The 20,023-nt window shown below is 42.3% G+C and overlaps 2 protein-coding genes across 5 annotated transcripts; both read right to left on the bottom strand.

The window, feature by feature from the left end:
• Positions 1 to 1,574: 1,574 nt before the first annotated feature.
• si:ch211-151h10.2 (uncharacterized protein LOC567699 homolog) lies at positions 1,575 to 7,217 on the bottom strand. Its single transcript, XM_051399116.1, has 9 exons — positions 6,981 to 7,217; positions 6,022 to 6,280; positions 5,872 to 5,936; positions 5,280 to 5,418; positions 4,107 to 4,225; positions 3,853 to 4,033; positions 3,544 to 3,627; positions 3,363 to 3,458; positions 1,575 to 3,271 (listed from the first exon to the last, which is right to left on the bottom strand). The coding sequence occupies exons 1-9, from the start codon at positions 7,109 to 7,111 to the stop codon at positions 2,918 to 2,920; spliced, it is 1,428 nt and encodes a 475-aa protein (XP_051255076.1). The 5' UTR covers positions 7,112 to 7,217; the 3' UTR covers positions 1,575 to 2,917.
• Positions 7,218 to 7,762: 545 nt separating this feature from the next.
• Positions 7,763 to 19,083, bottom strand: prdm10 (PR domain containing 10). 4 transcript variants are annotated; one of them, XM_051397806.1, is made up of 23 exons: positions 19,034 to 19,083; positions 17,771 to 17,912; positions 17,313 to 17,474; positions 16,945 to 17,004; positions 16,761 to 16,865; positions 16,146 to 16,320; positions 15,178 to 15,419; positions 14,715 to 14,915; positions 14,518 to 14,590; positions 14,305 to 14,422; positions 14,102 to 14,222; positions 13,427 to 13,696; positions 12,764 to 13,108; positions 12,381 to 12,536; positions 12,099 to 12,278; positions 11,895 to 12,005; positions 11,493 to 11,693; positions 11,209 to 11,352; positions 10,802 to 10,972; positions 10,439 to 10,576; positions 10,069 to 10,294; positions 9,866 to 9,963; positions 7,763 to 9,780 (listed from the first exon to the last, which is right to left on the bottom strand). In XM_051397806.1, exons 2-23 carry the CDS (start codon positions 17,840 to 17,842, stop codon positions 9,592 to 9,594), a joined length of 3,558 nt encoding a protein of 1,185 aa, XP_051253766.1. In that variant the 5' UTR covers positions 17,843 to 17,912; positions 19,034 to 19,083; the 3' UTR covers positions 7,763 to 9,591. The 4 variants fall into 4 exon arrangements, with proteins under 4 accessions (XP_051253766.1, XP_051253768.1, XP_051253765.1 ...); XM_051397808.1 differs by lacking the exon at positions 19,034 to 19,083 and adding an exon at positions 19,003 to 19,025; XM_051397805.1 differs by lacking the exon at positions 19,034 to 19,083 and adding an exon at positions 18,759 to 18,853.
• Positions 19,084 to 20,023: the final 940 nt, after the last annotated feature.

Consider the following 20,023-nt stretch of genomic DNA (forward strand, 5'->3'; position numbering starts at 1 on the left):
TTAATGAAGGAAAATAGTGTCTTAAAAATAGAGGAAAAACCTAAATGGCAGTCACTGACACAAACATCTTATTTGTTTGTTAAGTATCTGGTGAATATGTATCAAAAGTCGGGATGATATTGTTCCTGTATTTAGATATCACAGCCCCACAAAACCAATAAATTCAAACCAAATATAAATGTACACATTAATAAAAATGTTAAAGATTAGTTTTATTTATTGTGATAGTGTCGAAATAGAACCTGCTAAGGCCACAACTTGTGGCATGTGGCTGCTCCACTACACAAAATATCCATCTTACCAAGTCATTTTTATCCTTATTGAGTCCTAAAAACAACAACAACTGCTAATGGAGTGACTTTACAGCCCAAGCCCTTTTCTAATTATAACCACATCGCTTTGTAAGATTGTAAGATGTTTTACAAACATATGCTTTGAAGCATTTACGGTGCTGCTTTCCCTTTACCTGCTGTATGATCAGAGGGATATCATTGTCACACTCCTCAGATCATTGGATGAAGACACGCAGCCTTTTTGATGGCGCTGTTGCCGTTTCTCAACCTGGAAAATGTCACTGCCATTAAGTTAAAAGGTTAACAGGACCCCCACCGTTCACACACACACACACACACACACACACACACAGACACACACACCCCTGTGTAAAACATCATTCATCATTGTTAAAGCCAGCTTAGTTGTTCTTGCCTTTATTTGGTGACACAGTGTGTGTTTATTCTGTTATTCTGATATTTATTTGTCCACATACTAACTTCCTACTCGTCATTTTGTTGTATAAAATTTAGCCCTTTCAGGAAAACGCAATTTCGAATCTTAATGAGAGTTTAAGCTGGTTTATTTAACTGTGCTCTCAAGAAGGTTTTGTGACAAGTCTCGAGTTTGTTTATATCAGATAGCAGCCGTCCATACTACTGTACGGTGATTTGCAGTGCCATCAGAGGAGCGATCAGCACAAATGTGTGCTATGTGTACGCCAGTGAAACCCGATCCTGAGTAATTGTCAGGATAAGGCGAGGGATTGACCTCTGCCATGAACCATATTTTCTGAAACAACACACACTTGAGCTAGCTTTGAAATAGCCTCTCCTCCAGGACTGGAGTGGCCCGTGAGGAAGCTAGTCATCAACTTTTTAGTGTAACTAAACAAAGCCTGTGGTAATTTCATTAGCTCACTCTTACATTCTCGGTGAGCAGATAGCCGGTGCCCTCTGCTCTCCCAGACACCGTCCCTCTGCTGGCTATGACATCACATGCCAGCAATGTGAGGCATGAGTTCATCTGGACAGGACCGGGATGCTCCCCACTGGCTTGTAGAGCAGGGCTTGTTTTGTATTTGAAGCACTGTTTTTAATTCACATCTAATGGAATCAACCCCCCCCCAGTCATTTATAAAAGCACTTCATAAATCAATTCAAAAACCTCTGTTGTTGTCTTTTGACTGTTGGACCTCAAAGCAAATGTGGTCATTGTTATTGTAAGCAAGCATCCAAGACCGTTATGTTCTGTGTATTCAGGACTGATTCGTGGAAAATGTTACATATTCATGCGGCATGTCATAACATTTTTTTTAATTTTTTTTTATTCAAAGCTCTTGTCACTAACTTCAAATAACCAAACACACAACATCTCTCCTCCCACAGTCTTTACATCCCTCCATCCATCCAGACATGGTGTGTTTGTGTCTTTGGTGTTGTGACAGCTCGGATCCTGCAGTGTTCAGCTTACATTCCTTTCATCCCAGATCCCCCTTGGGGTCAGCCCCACCTCTCCCAATCACTGACCCAGTGTGAGTGAATCAGACAGATGCAGGATCTGGCAGATGGTAGGCAAGTCCATGGTCAAGTGACATCCACGTCATGCATACTGTACTGACTCCCTACAATTAGCACTTAACAGCGGCCATGAATGAATTGATTCTCATCAGAAATCCTGTTTGCTCTGGTAAGAAAAGTCGGGAATCTGGTGGAGAATACTATGTCGACTTCCATGCTATCAGTGTTGAAGCTGTAGGGTAATTGAATTTGGATCAAAGACATTCATGTCTTTCAAAAAGGTCTAGAGGACTGCTCAGTTTTTAGTAATAACAGAAACGCTTCCGGCGTTGACCTCCACTGCCCCCTTCTACCTTCCTCCCCCCCCCCCGCCCCTGAACCTAAAATCCCTGCTTTGAAGGGCTCAAGTCATCGCAGAGTCTGATAGAGAGAGACGGAACGAAAAATAGTTGTGAAAAAGAGAAAAAGTCTGGGACTTCTTAACCTGTAACCTGTTCCTCCTGCACCTTAGAAGAACATATTCACTAAGCAGTCGTTGATAAATGTACACTTGTTAAAAGAGTTGTAACAGACATTGGATATGTTTTATAAGTAGTACAATAATAAAAAATAAATAAAAACATTACATTATAATTTTCAAGTGCAAAAAGGAGGTTGGTGAAATTAACTCTCTAACTTACTCTAAAAATGTCATTCTTCAGACACAAGTTGACTGACTGTTCTGATCTTAAAGAAACACATTTATGGGCCATATGTTTTAGGAGCCTGTTCATCCCTTTCCTCCTATAAAGTTGATTGAAAGGAAAAGATCAGGGCCACGGCCTGTCATTGCAGACAGAGATCTGAGATGACTGTACAATGTATAATTTGTGCTGTCTGTTTGTGCCTGAAATAACTGGTGAAAGTGTGCCCCCTTGTGTTTCACTGAATTTAAAAAGATGCACTTGCAAGCTTTAAAAACCAGCCATGCAGTCCTTGAAATGAAAAGTTAAAGCTTAGTAGTAAAACACAGTAATGCAATCACAGGAAGCAATAAATAATCAGCAAATGATCAACATTTGAAAATATTCTCTCTTGTATTCTTCTTGTATTCTATTTACAAAATGTCTAAAGTCCAATAAAAGTCACTTCTTCCTTCCAGATTTACGCAGGCGTCCGACAGTGGAGGTTAACTGCAGTGCCGACCTCTCACACAGTGACAGAGGAGCGTCTGCTTCTGTGTCCGAGTCTGCATCTGCTGAGGACACAGATACGGATGCAGAGGTCGAGTTACGGTGCTCCAGTGACACACTGCTTGTGCGTCCACTGTGGAGATGTGGGGAACTCTGTGGGGACACTGGGCATGAATGGGCCCCGTTAGCATAACCGAGGGGCCCTGCGTGTCCTTCCTGATTCTCCTTTCCAAGTCCCTCCAGGTGGGCCTGGAACGTTGAGGTCTGTTGTTCCAGGGAGAGGAAACTCTCCTGCACCTTGTCAAACTGCAAAGAGAGAGGAGTTTTTAGTCCTGTTGGATTTCTAAATCTATAAACAACATTCTGCTGTTTGTCTACTGGCCAGAGTTTAGTGTACCTGCTCAATGTTGGACTGAAGCAACAGCTCCGGCCAAACTGACTCACTGCTGCTGCTCACACTGTTGCTTATATGAGTGTGACTCCAGGTTAGCTCCTGTGGAACAGAGTAGACGGGTTTTCTCAGTGAAGACAGCAGAAAATATGAAAAGTGGATTTTTATTGCATGAGGAGAAGTGTACCTGCAGCAGTTGTGTGCTGTCCTCCAGACGAGTCTGGCAGCACTGAAGCCTGTTCCTGTAGTGACCCAAGACTGCGAACAAAGCCTTTGCCAAACACGTAGGAGTATTACAAACAACACTCAAAGGCAGCGACATGGCAAATGTTAACGCAATCACCAAGATTCATGGTTCTAAGAAGACAACTGTTGTTGTTGTAGACGCAACTTAACTTTGGAAACCCGACAAAAACATATTTCTTAGTCGTAACTAAAAAGTAGTTCAGATTAACTGAAAGCTAAACAAATCCAGCACTTTAAAAACCCTGCTTACCGCTGCGTCTGTCTGGGCCGAGGCCAGGTCTCTGTGGCTCCGGCTCCCCTCTTTGGTGAGCGTGACTCCGGTGTGCAGCTCCTCCAGCTGAGCCCAGAGGCCATCTACGCCCTCCAGTATGTCCTTAACACTGGCTTCAAAATCCTCCTGCACCTGGACGAGCCGACACAGTGACCTCATCCTATCAGAGAGGAGTGTGTGAGTTTGTGTTTCCAGGAAAGCAAATTTCACGTACACTAGATGTTGAACCTCACCTCTGCTGCACGAAGTTACGGATGAGCTTCACTTTGTCTGTCAGTTGAGAGTCTCGGTCCGTCTCCTCCAATGTCCCCTCTGACCCAGCATCAGCCTTCTCAAGTGTGTGAGACACTGACTACAGTGAAAAAGAGAGGACTGGGTTTAGTTTTGTTAAAGTGACTTTAAACTACCTCTGCGAAGTGTATGCAACATGTGGCTGTGCAGGACTTAATCCACATACATAAATACATCCACCAAAAGTCATGTCTTAATTTATTTGTGCATAATGCTGTCATATAAAACTTTAAGAGATGAGGACAGTGCAAAGGAATCTACTTGTTGCTTTTTATATGCATCCTCTATTGACACATCTGTTCTACACATGCAACTGTCCAAAGATACATTTTGGATTTTGGATTTGTATTTTCAACTGATTACACACTAATGAAAACATACCTATGAATATTATATTCCATTTCTGCCAATAGATCCTCCTAAACGTTACACACTGGACCTTTAAACAAGACAAAAAGTTTATAGCTTTGCTGTTGGCCTTTTGATGCTGTAATGCTCATGGCAAAAGAGTTCAAGTTTAGCCCGAGGCTGGTGCCAGAAGGAAAGGCCCAGTATGACAGTGGCTAACAGTGAGTTACAGCTGATTTTTGGAAAATTAGACCTGGAGATGTTTTTTCATCAACTACTGTGATATACAGTTGACTTGCTCATGCAGTTAGAATTAAGTCAAAAATCAAAGAGGAGTTCAAGATTCATGCTCTGGTCAGCTTCAGATTTCTTGGAAATCCATTCAATACTTAAAATATTATAAAATAAAAGACTGACAGGCTGACTGCCACTGCTATCATTGTGTGTGCTAAAACGCAGACAGGAATTACATACAATACAACACAAAGAGACAACACATTCAAAATTATCTCCTCTGACAATCTGGTTAATTCAGAGTGCAGACGACAGCAGCTCAGTGATGGTGTATGTGTTGCCTCAGGCTAAAATATGTGTGTATGCCTGAGTGCAAGGTCTGATCTCTGTAATATCACCGACAAAGACTTCACACTGATCTACATGCAAAGAGCGACTGAAAACACGGGAGATGACGGGTATTGCTGGAGGCTACTGTGTGTGGTGGAGAGAAAGGGTATTTTACTTCCTTAAGCTGGTTTCCTGCCTCTTACCTCCAGTCTGGCGAGGAGGGCCTTTATGTGGGGCACGCTGGGGTCCAACAGGGGCTCCTGAAGCACACACAGCAGCAGGCTGTCAGCCAGGGCGAGGGCCAGAGGAACGTCGTGGCTGTGACTCCTCAACTGGGACATCCTGGAGAAAGACAGTGACCATGTGTAAGGATTTGCTTGAAAAGATTCTGAATTTTTTTATATAAAACTTAGATTTTTTTACCAGGATGATATTTTTGTCATCTTGAAACATTTAAAAAAATAACTTTTGGCAAAATAAAGCAACAAATAAATGTGATCATCCCTACAGATGTACTGATATTTTATAAAAAGTGAAATAAAAACAGTTTATAGCAAACAGGTGACATGTGGTTCCTCTGGATGCCTTGAAATGTTTTTCCTAAAATATGGATAGCAGATTTTTAAATGGACATCTGTAGTAGCTGCTTTACGCTGTAAAGTGTTGGCCAACTTGGGGCTCACTTGCATCAGATACATGCGGTGAAGACAGAAGTAACATCTGGCCTATAAGGTGTTATTTATATATATTTTGATATCAAATAAAAAGAGAAATGACTGTAAAACAATGTCTCACCATGAATACTGGCTATTCCTGTTTTCAGTCACAACTTCCTGCTGTATCCTCAGTGGAGGCTCCACCTTTAATTGGAACAAAATCACTGAATAAACATAACATGATTATATACACCAACAGGGTCAAGGGAGATTCAGTTCATGCACTCACCCGGCTCTGTCCTGGCCGCAGGCGGCACTTCAGGGCCAAGACGCAAACTCCCAGAACCATCCACAGCAGACACACCAACAGGAGCCTCCAGCACACATCACCCTGAGAGGGGTGCAGCGGCGCCTCCACCTGGCACACCGACCACACTACACCCACTAGAGCAAAACTGTACCAGCCTTTCAAGGGTCCAAGTGTCCTCAGAGTCTGTGACCAAGATGTTTGTTGTGGCTGACGAACAGCTTGTGTTTGCTTTGAACCGCTGGAGTAATGAGGTAACAGAGAAGATAGACAGCAAACCGGTAACGCAACAGATTGATGAGTTTATTGGGAATTAAATGTTTTACCATTGTTAAATGGGAAGGAAAAGGAGACAGGACATACATTTCAGACAATTAGCTAAGATTAGCACACTGTATTATTAGTCTTTTGTGAAAAACTGTATGAATTGTGTGAATTTTCCCTTTAATTAGGATGAGCTAGAACATTTAAGTTTTTAACACATGGCATGAGATGGAAAGTTACAGATTTCTTGTGCTTCGCCTTTCATACAAGTTGATATCTTTGGAAATCCTGGGATCCAGACTGGACTTTAAAATCACGTTTTTGGGGACAATGCTTTGCCACACAACATGTATTTACAGTGATGGGCCAGCTGTTGTTGTCCAGCTGAGTCAAATCCCTAAACCAGCACAGTACTGTATTTTTGACTTCAGGTCTTTTAGCACATGTATAATGGTAAGCAGTTACACGAGAAGCCAGAGGAGTGTCACGCTGACAGATATCTGCCTAATGGATCAGAAAAACATTTGCTGTCAACATAGTCTGAGCCGAGAAGTGTACCAGGACTATCATTTCACACAGGCTTCTCCTCCCTGTAACAGCAGGTAATCAGAGACCTGTCTCTCAAAAGCTGATTCAAATGAAAGGCCAGTTGTTGAAAGACACGCAGGTCTACCTACCTCTTCAGTTCTCGCCTCTCAGCAGGTTCTCCCTCCCCGTCCATCCATTTACAGGCCCTGTCCCAACCCCCTCTCTCTCCCTGTCCCCTAACTCCTTGACTTCTGGGGTAGAGGACTGTCAACCGAGGCATGGGAGCAACACAGACACAGACATGCTAGTTGAAAATGCAGCAGAGCATTTACTTGACCAACATACACCTGTTAAAAATGTGTTTAGTTCTACATGACAAGCTTGTTGAACTGGTTCAACTGGAAGATAGTTTTATCTAGGTAGTGGCTTTTTCCTTTTCCCACATTCCATCCTCGCAGGAATGTGTTAAACGTACTGATCACAATTGTGTGGAGGACAATTCCAGCTCCGCCCAGGTATACGGTGAGCCAACAGCAACCTCTCCAGCAGTCACTTCTTTTCTTCTAAATCACTGTTACCCACTCACGCTGAGCTATTAATAGATCGCAGCATGTGAGCAACCTGCTGGAATGTGAATGGCATTAAATTTACCCAAACCAGAGAGAGGTTTACAAATGGAACACAGCCCAGACATAATTGAGGTTAGCACTGTCTGTCTGAGTTGTAATGTTTAACTATCACAGTTTTTTTAAGATGCTGTAGAACTTGTTTCTGTCTTCTGAGGCCATGCTGCCACCTAGCACTGAGAACGAGAATGACATCCAGACAAAATCCAGCTCCAATTAACCTCAGAAGACCTTGTGAAATAGTTTGGGCTCCATTTGTCTCGAGTTCAACACGTTCATAATTGAAGTGAGCAGGAAACACAATGTACATATATAAAAGAATTTAATTTCTCAACACAAGGACAAAATGACAAAATCACCTGCAACAATAGGAATCGCTGTACGTGATCAAACTCTCATATTTATACTATACTTTGTACATGTCCATCGCCATAGACCAATATAAATAATGGGCACATTAATAGCATTTTACACCCGCCTTAATTCAGTGCATTGACCTGTATCATGGGGAGTTTTTTGTACAAGTACTTAATGACAATCTAAGACATTATGTACTTTTTTAACTTGCTAATGGACACTTCAGTAGGACAGGTATTTTTTGTTATCACAAGATTTGCACTCTTCCTGCTGAGGTACATTCTTCTTTCTTACACTACTGTGAAGGAAATATGAGACATGCTGAGGTATCTCCTGCTGGTTTTTACCCTAAATTATTTGCTGCCTTTTAAGTACCAACCAAGCACTTGCAATATATTTGTAGGTTTGTAAACAGATTAATACAGCAGAATATGCTGTATCATGTTGAGTTCCTTCAAGTCCACTTGATGCTATAACCAAATATTTTAACGTTTAGTCATTTGCCTTCAAAAGAGTTAATGAGGAAAACACATTTTGCATTTGGCTTCAAGCTTCAATAAAACAACTTGTAGGGTTTGGACAGTTTGCTGGTTGTTGTGTTGCTCTCGTTTAAAAAATAACCTCAGTACTGAACATATTACTCCTAAGTGTCTTGGAAAGAAATGCATGTTCTATTCTTCTTTAAAGTAACATAAAACCCTTCAAAAATCTTGTTTTTTCTGACCTCCAGTGGTTTAACTCCTCGTCTTGTTGCAGTGATGTACAGGTGTACTGCAGAACTCTGTGACATCACTATTGGGTGTGCTTACAGGTGTAACAAAAGCACATTTCTGACACATCCAATCACACCTCAGAGGTGAAACCGACTTGAAACTTACTTCAATGAATCTTACTCCTCAATAATAGTTTTCTGGTTCATCCAGTTAGTGAAAATGAGCATTTAAATACTTTAAAAAATAAAATTATCCCCAAGTTTTGGCTCTGTTGTATCTGTGAGAACTGTGTGATCCTCGTTAAATCAAAGTAAAACATTCATAACGGACACCCAAAGCCCTTGGTAGCATGCAGCCAGTCTTGGACGAGTTGAAATGATTATGTTTGCTTTTCTGAATATCACTTTAAAAAACACAAAAGATTTTACGGAAATCAGGACAATAAATAATAAAAAGATATCAGATCAGATATCAGCAACAACATGGTAACATACAATATAACAGACGGTGTGTTGGGTACTTGCATTGGGCAAAAACATAAGGCCAACTGAGAATAGTTTTATACAATATTTTTCCACAGTTTTCACTTCAGAATTTCTTTCCACACTTTCATTTACAAATACTTTGCTTGAAGAAATGTCTGCAACTTAATAAATATGTAAAATGGGCACTCAAACCTGTAAAAGGACTGAGCAACAAAACTTTTCCACCACTTCAGACTCAGTTTCAATTCAAATCTTTCTGAAACAAATTCCACACTTTCCAGTTTTGTGTGTGTTTAGTTTAGCTTTTGTTGTTTAAATATTCTGTTCAAAATCAAAGCATTTTTCTCTCGACTAACTTTATTTTCTCACCTCATTCAATATCTCAACACTTTACAGACACATAAAACTGTGCTGGTCATCAATTCATCCCCATTTTAACTCTGTATGTACACAAGTCTGTATCCATGTGCATATATCACATGTGTTTGTTCATTCAAGTGCGTACAAGCTGCTGAGGTCTACATGCAGGATCAGTCTGCGGGGTCTGCGCTGGGTTTGCAGAGTTCATCACTGTACAGTTCACGGTTTTGTGATGTGGACTTCACTAGTGCCGCTGCCGTTGGTGGTTGTGGTGATGATGTACTGCGTGGTGGCTTGTTGATTGGTCGGCTGTTGCTCCAGATGTTCAGTTTGGGCCTGGGTTGTAGTCTGAGGAACAGTCTGTTTGGTCTCCAGCTCAGTCTGACCCTCGGAGATGACGTAGTGTGTCTGCAGGACAGGGATGAGAACGTCTTTAGCTCCACAAACAGTTCAGGTTCAGTTTAACTCCATCTATCAGACAGCATTCACTCACCGTTTTCACCTGGTTGCTGTTGACTCCAGATACAGGCGTGCTGGCCTCAGCTATCACATACTGCGTGTGAGGTAGAGCCATCATCTGGATCTCAGACGCTGCAACAGTAAAAAGTTCACATATTAACCTGACGTGCAATCATACAGTACAGAGCCATCACATACACTCCGACTGGATTATATGGGAGCATGTATGTGACTCACGGTAGCCTCTGTAGTTCCAGTTCCCAGGTATGTAAGTGTGCTGCACCGTCCCCTGCTGCTGCTGCTGCTGCTGCTGCTGTTGTTGTTGTTGTTGCTGCTGCTGCTGCTGCTGGGTGCTGCTGGTCTGCAGGGTGTGGCTCTGAGCTAAAGTCACAGGGGTCATCTGGGTGGGGCTCAGCTCCTGACTGGGCTGCTGGGAGGTGGGGCTAAGAGGCTGACCTGTGACCTAAAAGAGAGCGAAGAGATTGTTCATATAATTATTGTGTTATCAAGTTTAACATTATGGAGCTCACAAAGTTTGTTATAAAGTCCTTGCATGTTATAAATTACTTATCAACCTAACCTCAGAGTCAGTATACCGAGGATTTACCTGGGTGGCACCTTGTCCAGTGCCTGAGGGCTCGGTGACCTGGATGTGTTGTACCTGGATGGAGTGCTGGCTGTAGCCATGAGGGTCATGCAGCTGGCTCACATCTACTGTCGGGTGCTGGGAATGTGGAGAGGAAGCCTGGGAGACAGAGAAATTGCACAAAATCTTAAAGATACAACAGAAAATAAAAAAACTGTTTGCCTGCTGAAATGTTTAAACCCTACTGTTATTTTACATCCTACGTGTGTATAACTGTGATTGAGTAAAAGGATGTTGTTGAGATGTTCAGTCAGCTTTACCGGGATGCATAAATGCTTAAAAAAACGAATTAATCTTGGTCCTATATCAGATCCTGGATCTTACCGGAGCCACCTGGACCACCTGCAGCTGAATGTGTTGCGGCTGGGACAGGTTGCCTCCTGCCTGAGACACGGGGATGTACTGGATCCTCTGGTAGTCTCCCTGCGCTGTGCGGTAGTCTGTGGTCAGCGTTTGAGAAAGCTCTGTCATGGCCTGGGTCAGCAAATCTGTAGTCTGTAGAGAAAATAAATCAAACAGTTATAGAATATCTGGTGTACATTAGTTGACCTTTCTTTACTTCTTTCTTGCTTCTGTTAAACTAAGTTTAATAATAAGTTTTCTGTAGGTTTGTTCTTTGCTATTACCATTTTTTTTATTACGCAATACAAATTTTCATGGCAAGATGTGACACCTTTGGACAGAAATCCGCTGAGCATTGCTCATCGTGTATGTTTGTGACTTTTTCTTACCACTACAGCCTCAGCTGTGGTACCATCTGCACTAATGACTGCAGGAGCACTACTGATGACAGCTGTAGTCAGAGGAGTCTGGATGGTGTTGGCAAGTTGAGCAAATTCTGGATGCTTCTTCCTGATGTGCTGAACCATCTTAGTCTGAGATACAAACACACAGAAAGTTAGCATTTGGAGTCCCAGACACAGCATGGAATTGTAAATTATTAGTCCATCTCTGTATAAATGTTTATGCAGATTTCCTATAAAACGGTCAAATATCTTCTTTGCTTCATACTAACCTTGCTGCTGTACTGTTTGGCACAGTGTGGGCAACAGACTGGTGAAGTGGCGATGGTGCCAGTGAGCTGGGTGTGTGTGCTCAACATGGGGTCTGGCTCACCAGGAGCAGCTGGACGCAACTTACGGATGCTGGGAGGCAATTCTGCCCCGGGGTGGTTCTTCAGTATGTGGGCTTTCCTCTTACTGGCACTCTTATACACCTGCACAGAAATCATTCCATCAGAACGATTCACTAATATCATGCTGAACGCTCGTGTTCAGAGTTTGAGGGGAAGTACAGGTTTGCATGTTTGATTTAAGGAATGAACTTTATAAAATAATAATAATAATAATAATAATAATAATAATGACATGTCTTTTCCAAATTTCACTGTGCACATGGCAGGATGAGGAAAACAAACCTTGTCACAATACTGGCAGAAGTAGTCCCTGTTGGGCTTGATAATTGGCAGCGTTAGCTCAGGCACATCATCAATACGCATGTCTGGATGACGTTTGGACAAATGATTGACCTGTAACCAGAAAAAGAACCAGAAATTTCACTTTCAGTGTACTTGAACGCAAAATCAACAAATAAAAAGCTTTTTGTGAGTTTTTTTGCTCACCAGCATTCCTCTGCGTCTGAATCCCATCATGCACACTCTGCATTTGAACATGAAGCTCTCAAAGTCGGTGGTGGGCACCTTCAGCTTGAGGGTTTTTGAGCGGTGGATTCGGTCAGCCTTCTTGGCCTCTCTGTCAGGATTGTGCATGCGCTGCATGTGCTCCCGCAGCTTATCTTTCCTCTTAACGTCACAAAAGGAAAAGCATTGTCACATCAGAACTCACATATCTATAAACTAACACTGCCAGCTGTTATCTCTAAATTCTCCCTTTCTTCAGCTTACCTTGAATTGTTTGCCACATGTTGAGCACAGGAAGTCCTTGCGGTCAGAGTGGCGCAACATGTGCAAACGCAGTTTGTCCGGCCGACAGAAGGCCTTTTCACAGTCTGAACACTGGAAGACCTTCTCTGAATGGAAGCAGCGGATATGCTTCTTCACCTGAGTAAGAGAAAGTAAATGTGTTAATTTACTATTTTAAACCAGGCTATTTTAAATGCTTCTGGCTACACTGCCTTCATTGTGGTGAGTACATAGATAACCTGTGAGATTTCTGAATTTTGTGTTTTTAAACATCTAAAAATGGTTTTGACAATTCACTTCCTGTCAGATCTGACAAACCCTGTTCTAAAATCACTGTATCAGCCTGTAAGACACTTATTACTAACCTGGATGAAGTCAGTAAATGTCTTCTTGCAGGAAGGACAGGTGTAGCAGCCGTCCACAGCATGCACTCCTACGTGGTCTTTGAGCAGATCCAGCCTTTCAAAAGTTTCTGGGCATAAGAGACAAGAGTAGGAGCGGTTCTCCGTGTGCACCACCAGATGGTCCTCCAGGGCCGAGTCGCTCATGAAGCTCTTGCTGCAAATGTGGCAGGAAAAGGCGTAGGCGTCGCGGCCGTGGACCCTCAGGTGCTGATCCAGCTTGTCTTTGTCCCGGAAGGCCTTGCCGCAGTGGGTGCATTTGAATGGACGGAAACTCTTCCTGATGAAGAGGTGCTGCAGCGCTGCATTCTGAGATGGAAAAGAGAAAGAGAGGAAGTATTAACAGAAAACGCCAACAGGGTTGTTGACATGGATCTGCTGAGACATGGGAAGAGGCTGATGGATGCAGTGGAGTGTGTAGGAGGGAGCATTATCCTAACACTATGGAAAATGACAAAAGGAATCTTTGAACCTCATGTTTTTCTGCCATCCCACCTACCGGCACATCCATCTTTGAGGGAAGCACGCATTGAGGAAAAGAGACATACTGTTGTAAAGCAAATCATTATGACACCAAATAACAAACACCGTTATATTTCAGTGAACACACAGAGGCTCCAGTCTTACCCGTATCCTCTTGGCACGGCGCATATCCTGAGATGTGAGGTGGGCGTCTGATTGGCTGCTCTGTGCCGGGTCTTCCTTTAGTGGAACTGACAGGTCTGTATTGGATGGGGGGGTGATGGGCTCTGGGACCGGTTCCCCTGCAGGGGGTATGAGCTGGCCCTCTGGCTCAGTCACAGCCTCCACTTCCGGCTCCATCTCCACCACCTTCAACCCGTTCTGAGCTCCCTCCACTCGCTCCTCCAGCGGCTTCTCCGTCAATTCCAGCATCTCCTGATTAAAAAGGGAATTGGAAATTGAAAAGGAATGTTGTTATTGGCTCAGGTAATTCAGTTTCAAAAACACTTTCAGATTTGCTTTTATGTTATCTGTCAGCAGCCCATTTTAATCTTGTGCTGCTCATTTTATGATTCAATGTATTTGACAACCCTCGTGAATATTTTGACAGAAACATTTGCTTCTTTGTTATTACTTTGCTCTTGAATAACTGTATAAATAATTTTTCCATTTATTGTTTTATGGTGAATCTAATACTGCATGCACTAGAGCTGGAACTACCAACAATGATTGTGTATTGTGTAACTTTTCAGATAATCATTTCGCCTGATGAGAAAATGTGCGAAATTGTGTCAAATTCAATCGATAAATCAACGCAGCACGTATTAATGTGTCCCTTACTGTCGTCTTGTCACCTCCGGCGTCTACTGGGGGATCCAAACGTATAAATTTGGGAGGACGTCCCGGTCTTCTTCCTGTCCCAAATCTCCTTCTGCCTCTTCCTCGACCGCGTCCTTTGGATCTGAGAGAGTAAAGGAACCACGAACAGGTCATATGAGCTCTAATGTGGTAGAAATGAAAGAAAATATAAAACATGGTTTTACCTGGTGACAGAGTTCAACTTGTCGTCGTGCATGTTGAGATGTTGCTGCAGTTGTTCAGAGCTCACAAAGCGCCGGTTACACTCATAACAAGGCCAGTTCTTCTCTTGGTCCCGGAGCACTGAAGGAACAACAGAAAGTGAGGCCCAGGAACAGCCACAACTACTCACCCCTACTACTGTTAGTTTGTAATGGTATAAACATAATAAGCCTCACCTTTTCTCTCTTCTTCCGTAACATCATGGATCTTCTGATTGACAAACTCTGCATATGATGCTGCATACCACACCTGCAGAAGGAAATATCATTAAAAACACAAATGACTACAGTTTATTCAGATGTCCTTTATTTACCGGTTCACTCTCCTTCCACATACGATACACAACACAGCACACAAACTACACAGGACTGACCTTGAGCTCTTGTTTTGGTTGGATGTTCTTGATGGTGGCGTAAAATATCTCTGAGCCGTACTGATAGGCCACCAGGTTCTGCTCCAGGTGGTTCTGAGCAGGTCTTACAAACATCATCCAGTTACAGCTTTCTTCATCGGAAAGGTCCAACCACATGTCGTTAGACTTGTCTCCATCTTTCTCTGCATCCAGCATGCACAGCTAAGAGCAAGAAAAACTGATTAGAGATCAATTAAAAGAGTGAAACTGGACTGCACATGCTTGCACACACACAACTTATGTTTCTTCTTCAACCATCACTTTCCTATAAAACAGACTTTAACGTAAAATGTGAGACTCCTCTCAATACAGAAGATGTGTGTACTTTTATTCAATGCAGCTCTAGGCCAAACTCAAAACTGCACAACGACAGAGAGCTCGATAGCAATCACATAGAAACTAGCCATGCAGAGCACTGATTTACTTTCAGATGAATGTAGTGTTCCTGCAGTTCACTCTGAGGAACCAGGGGTCCCTCCACAGGACCAAACTGTGTGCGCTTTGGGATGCGTCTCTTGGAGAACACCCCGCCCAGGAAGCGATCGATGTAGAGGACCAGCGGCAGACTGGCCCGGGCCTTGGACATCACCGGCCGGTTGGGGATGGGGTGCAGGGGGCCGTGCTTCAGACACACAGAGGGGTTGGCATTATTACACTCCTCACACCCTGAGAGGCCACAAAAGGGAGAAATCAATAAGACAGAATCACCACAACACATGTAGAAAGTTGATGTGGTCAAATTGTGAACTTGCTATAGAAAACCTGCACAATCCAATACAAAAGCTCTGCAACAAATACTACCACTATGAAGCTTTTTATTGTTCAAAAGGTGTCACAGAATTGTTGATTTCGCTCTATGGTCTTTTTCACTTTGCCCTACTTTGTGCTGTTGTTCTACTTAAAATGTGTCATACAGATAACATAAGAGACATTATGTGATTTTAATTAATAATTTCTAAATTAATATTGAATGTATAAAAATAGAATAAGTAGCTTGGAATAACAACAGACTAGCTGATTTCCATTAACAATATATTAATTTACCCTGACACACTGTCACTATTTTGATTAAACTGCTTATCAAGAAAAACAACAACATCTCTGTAGTGCAGAATTAGATCAGAACGTCAGCCAAAAGTCAGCAGTATCTTTTATGTATCTTTGTTTTTTTGTTTTTTTTAAATATCTATATTACAACTTCATGTTGTGTTATTATGTGTGTGCGTGTGTGTGTGTGTTTTGTCTATAAGAAATGCAGCAAAAATCAGGTCAATGCTGAGTCAGTGAGCTGAGACACAGAAAGAGACTCATTGCTCAACATCTGTCTGCTGTCTACATGAGCGATTAAGACTCCTGACAGACTGTGTTACGACTGTGGAGAACGTCACTCACAGAGGTTGTGAGGGTTGAACGACTGAGGCTCGCGAGGTTCCCAGTCATCCATCTCTGAGTCTTCATCCTCATCTTCGTCAGAATCGTCTGTGGAGTCTGTGGCCCCGAGGGGGCTGGTGGGGGGGTCTGCCATGTCAGCCATGGAGGGAAGCGAATTGGACGCAGACAGCTGCTCCTGTGTGCGTTTGATCATTTGACAGAGTTAATACTCACTCAACTGTTCTGTTTATCCTCGTGGGAAACACTGACAAGTTCTCATCTACAGGCTTGGTTTGTTCACATGTAACAATGCAACAGAAATCCATATAAAAAGGAAAATAAATGCATCTCTGGATCCTAGATACTGGTTATTTTTTAATGCTTTTGAGCTTGTAAAAACTAATTTTATAGTAAAGAAAAAGAAACATTAATTTGATGAGATTTTTTTTGTAAATCATTATACTATATCTGCAATGTGAATATCTCAATGTATCTCACATACAAACTGCACCAAGTTAGACAACTTAGTTTTAGACAACAAAATAACAATGCAAGTACATGAAGTAATCTGTGCTCATGTTCTAGACAAACACCGTGTCCTAGTTCGGAAAGGTAAACAGCACAATGTGTCCTCACCTGGGAAACTGGCTCCAGGATGGCTTGGGGAGCCTCTGCGACATTACTGAGAACATGCAGGTTGGCAGCATTCATGTTCTGTCCACTGGGCAGCAGGACTGTGACCTACAATTGAGATTACATTGGTTCAGCTACAGCTACAGCTACAGCTAGGTAATGACATGACAGGACCAGGTAAACGTACCTGTTGTGTTGTTCCATCTTGCTGAATGTACGCTACTTGCGGCTGATCCGCAAATACAGTCTGAAAGAAAAGTTAAACCCGGTGCTGTGAGCAAATGCTGCAGGCCAAAGTGTATGTTAGGAATTTTATATATTTCGTACATTTGAAACAAGTAAAAATATATACAACTCCTGCAATGGTTAATACTGTTTTATTTGTAAAATGTTCCACATAGGCGGTCAAGAAGGACCGCGGGGGGTCTTAGCTTCAACACAAAACCATGTGCCTTGCTACAGCGTCCTTGAACACAACACTGACCAGAGTTATGAGTGTCATCTAAATAAAAAACCTAAAAATATCTCTACTCTAAATAAGATCCCCCCTCTTACCTGAGTGCCATCTGCAGGGTGTATGTAAACCAGCGTGTGCTCTGCAGACTCTACAGAGGTATAGGAGTTCCCGTCTGCTGTATAAACCACCTGCTGCTGTCCCCGGTCCGCCTGATCTCCACTGTACACTATCTGGGCCACTGTGCCGCCTTCGAAATGTACCTGCAACAAGACAAAAAAGGCTTTGAACCACCTGCAGCAACAGTTCACGCTTTCAAAAAAAAGCACAACTACACAAAATATATGCGAGAGTTGACGGATGGTGTGAGAGAAACTTGGAAAACCAGCCTAACTATACATGTGAATGTTTGACAAAAGTGACAAAAGAGTGTTTTGAAAGACATATCGTGAGATGCTTAAATCGTCCTTTGACGTATCAAATGTGCGGCATCCTTCTTCTATTGCTTATGACTGTGATATATTGCAGTTCGGGGGACAGTTCAGACAGGATGGCGGACCTGTGTGCCGTTGCCTGAATCACTGGTAGCAGTCTGACTCCACACAGCGGAGGGTTCCTGCTTGGTCTCCATGGCAGCACGGTGCCAGGCCTGTCACCAACCACGTCGCCTATCACTTCACTCTGGAGACAGCCAGGGACGCCTGTAACGCACACAGACAAGAGGATTGGGGTTGAGTTCAATAATAATAATATGAATAATAATAATAACAATAATAATGAAACATGGTGACGATATCTAAGCGGCAAATACCATATTTTGGTGCACCATCTGCCTGTATATTATAAACAATGTGTATCTCATGAATGGATGATTGAGCCTCTGCTGTCAAAGCTTTATCAAAGTCATATTATGCACTAGACACGCCTGTGTGGGGAAAAAGCTGCAACAATAAAAGCACTGCAGCAGCCATTTCTCAGCAAAGTTGCACTCAAATCGACCAAAACACAGAGATTGTAGGTCTCCAGACACTGTTTTTTTTTTTTTTTTTTTTTTTTTGACAGCCCTGACAGGATCATGCAAGCCAAAATAAACCAGCATGTCACTTGGTGTACAAGAGCGGTCACAGCACAAGACTCTCAGCGGGGGTTACGTGGGAAAACGCGGTCAACGTTTGGTCCCGAGGCCGCCCACAAAACGGTGTCTAAATACAACCGTATCCCGGCACAAAAACCACCGTTAAAGATCACGACTCTCTGAACTCATTCAGAAATGTACTTGGTATAATCAATAATAAATACAATTCCCCCCTATTTTAACCCCGCAGGTTCTCAGTCCCAACTGGACCATACCACAAAAACCAGCGCTATAGAAACCCGGGCATTTACTGCACCGCGACATTAGCATTACGGCCATATAGTCCCAATGTAAGGCCGACCTTGGAGCCAAACATAACTTGTCGTGCTTCAGGACGTGGACCACAATCGGCGATTTTTACCAAAGGTGGTTTTGAACCCGTAAAATCCCGAATTATTTAAGGTAGACCCACCCGTCCCCCCGTTCTAGTTGAGCCCAGCCCTTCAAGTCAACCGTTGGAACAAGGAAGAACAGGCTCCATTTTGGGTGGGACTAACAACAACAGCCACATACGAAGAGACCGAGAGGAGAAAATAAACATTTCCTGCCGGCGCAAAGGCGCCAAAACAACCCGCACATTTAATTTAAATCAACAGAAAGATTGTCTAGCAGTCGAGCGACAGAAGTGGCCGTGGGGCAATTCCTAGTTTTCTTACATTTTGTCGAAAGCGTGGAAGTTGTTCTTACCTCAGAATGGTAGCTGCAGAGATGGCTGCATTGCATATATTAACATAATCTGCCTAGCAACACGCACGGACGTGGCTCCTGATTGGTGGTTGTTTACTTTGGAGAAAAAAAGGGACATAATTATATTTTTTAAACACTGTCTCCGCGAAATATTTTTTATTATATACACGTCGGGGTTACATATTGAAATGGTGAAGCAGTTAATAATGTTACGGCCCCACGTGTTTATTGGTTGTGGTTTAAATTAGATGATCAATTTTTAGGACAGCCAATCAGAAAATTGCACACAGAAGTCGTCCAATTAAATTAAACCTGTGGTCCAAAGAGGTTATTTGCTTTATGCTGTAATGTATTAATAAATCTATTTTTTTTTTTGTGAAAAAAGAAAGTAATATAAGATGTCCCTTTATTAGTCTACAGCAGCAAAGGGGATATATAATAAATAAATAACAAGAAGCATGCATTGACAATATATATGAGAAAGCAACTGTAAAACAAGCAAGATATAATAAATATATAGTAAAATAGCTATGTTTAATAAATATGATAACAGTTGAGTTCACATTTTTGCATGTAAATAGAAAAAATAACGTAAAACTGATTATTTATATTCTTTAGAGGTAACAATATGGATAAATAATTGTTTTTAACTTTCCAATCTAACAATTTAAAGCTCTGTACCATGTGATGCCATTTATTAACAGCCTTACAATAAAATAATAGACTTAAAGAGAGACTCTCATCATCAAGTCCCAACGGTTTAGGTTTAGGTTGTTTCTTTCAAGACAGAGATGATGTTTCAAGTAGATTTAGTCCATTATATCCTCTAGTATATTATATATACTGTCAATGATTATATCTCAGTGGCTCTGACTGTATATAAAGAGGTAAGTAAAGTGAAAACATCTCAATCGCCCCCTGGTGGCTGGCTGCAGGATAAGTGAGAACCCGGCTCCCTTCATGTTCAACGGGACCATTGATCGTATATAT

Source organism: Dicentrarchus labrax, unplaced genomic scaffold, assembly GCF_905237075.1.
Source record: "Dicentrarchus labrax unplaced genomic scaffold, dlabrax2021, whole genome shotgun sequence".
In the NCBI taxonomy this organism is placed as follows: Eukaryota; Metazoa; Chordata; class Actinopteri; family Moronidae; genus Dicentrarchus; species Dicentrarchus labrax.

Excerpts from the sequence above, each read along its gene's own strand:
- prdm10 (XM_051397806.1), bottom strand. The coding sequence starts at position 17,842 with ATGGAGACCAAGCAGGAACCCTCCGCTGTGTGGAGTCAGACTGCTACC. Across the intron at positions 15,420-16,145 it reads GTTCAACCCTCACAACCTCT|GGTGTGAGGAGTGTAATAAT; the intron begins GTGAGTGACGTT and ends GTGGCCTCTCAG. Across the intron at positions 10,973-11,208 it reads CCACAGCTGAGGCTGTAGTG|ACTACAGATTTGCTGACCCA; the intron begins GTAAGAAAAAGT and ends TTTTCTCTACAG.
- si:ch211-151h10.2 (XM_051399116.1), bottom strand. The coding sequence starts at position 7,111 with ATGCCTCGGTTGACAGTCCTCTACCCCAGAAGTCAAGGAGTTAGGGGA. Across the intron at positions 6,281-6,980 it reads GAGAGGCGAGAACTGAAGAG|CGGTTCAAAGCAAACACAAG; the intron begins GTAGGTAGACCT and ends TCATTACTCCAG. Across the intron at positions 4,226-5,279 it reads CCCTCCTCGCCAGACTGGAG|TCAGTGTCTCACACACTTGA; the intron begins GTAAGAGGCAGG and ends TTTTCACTGTAG.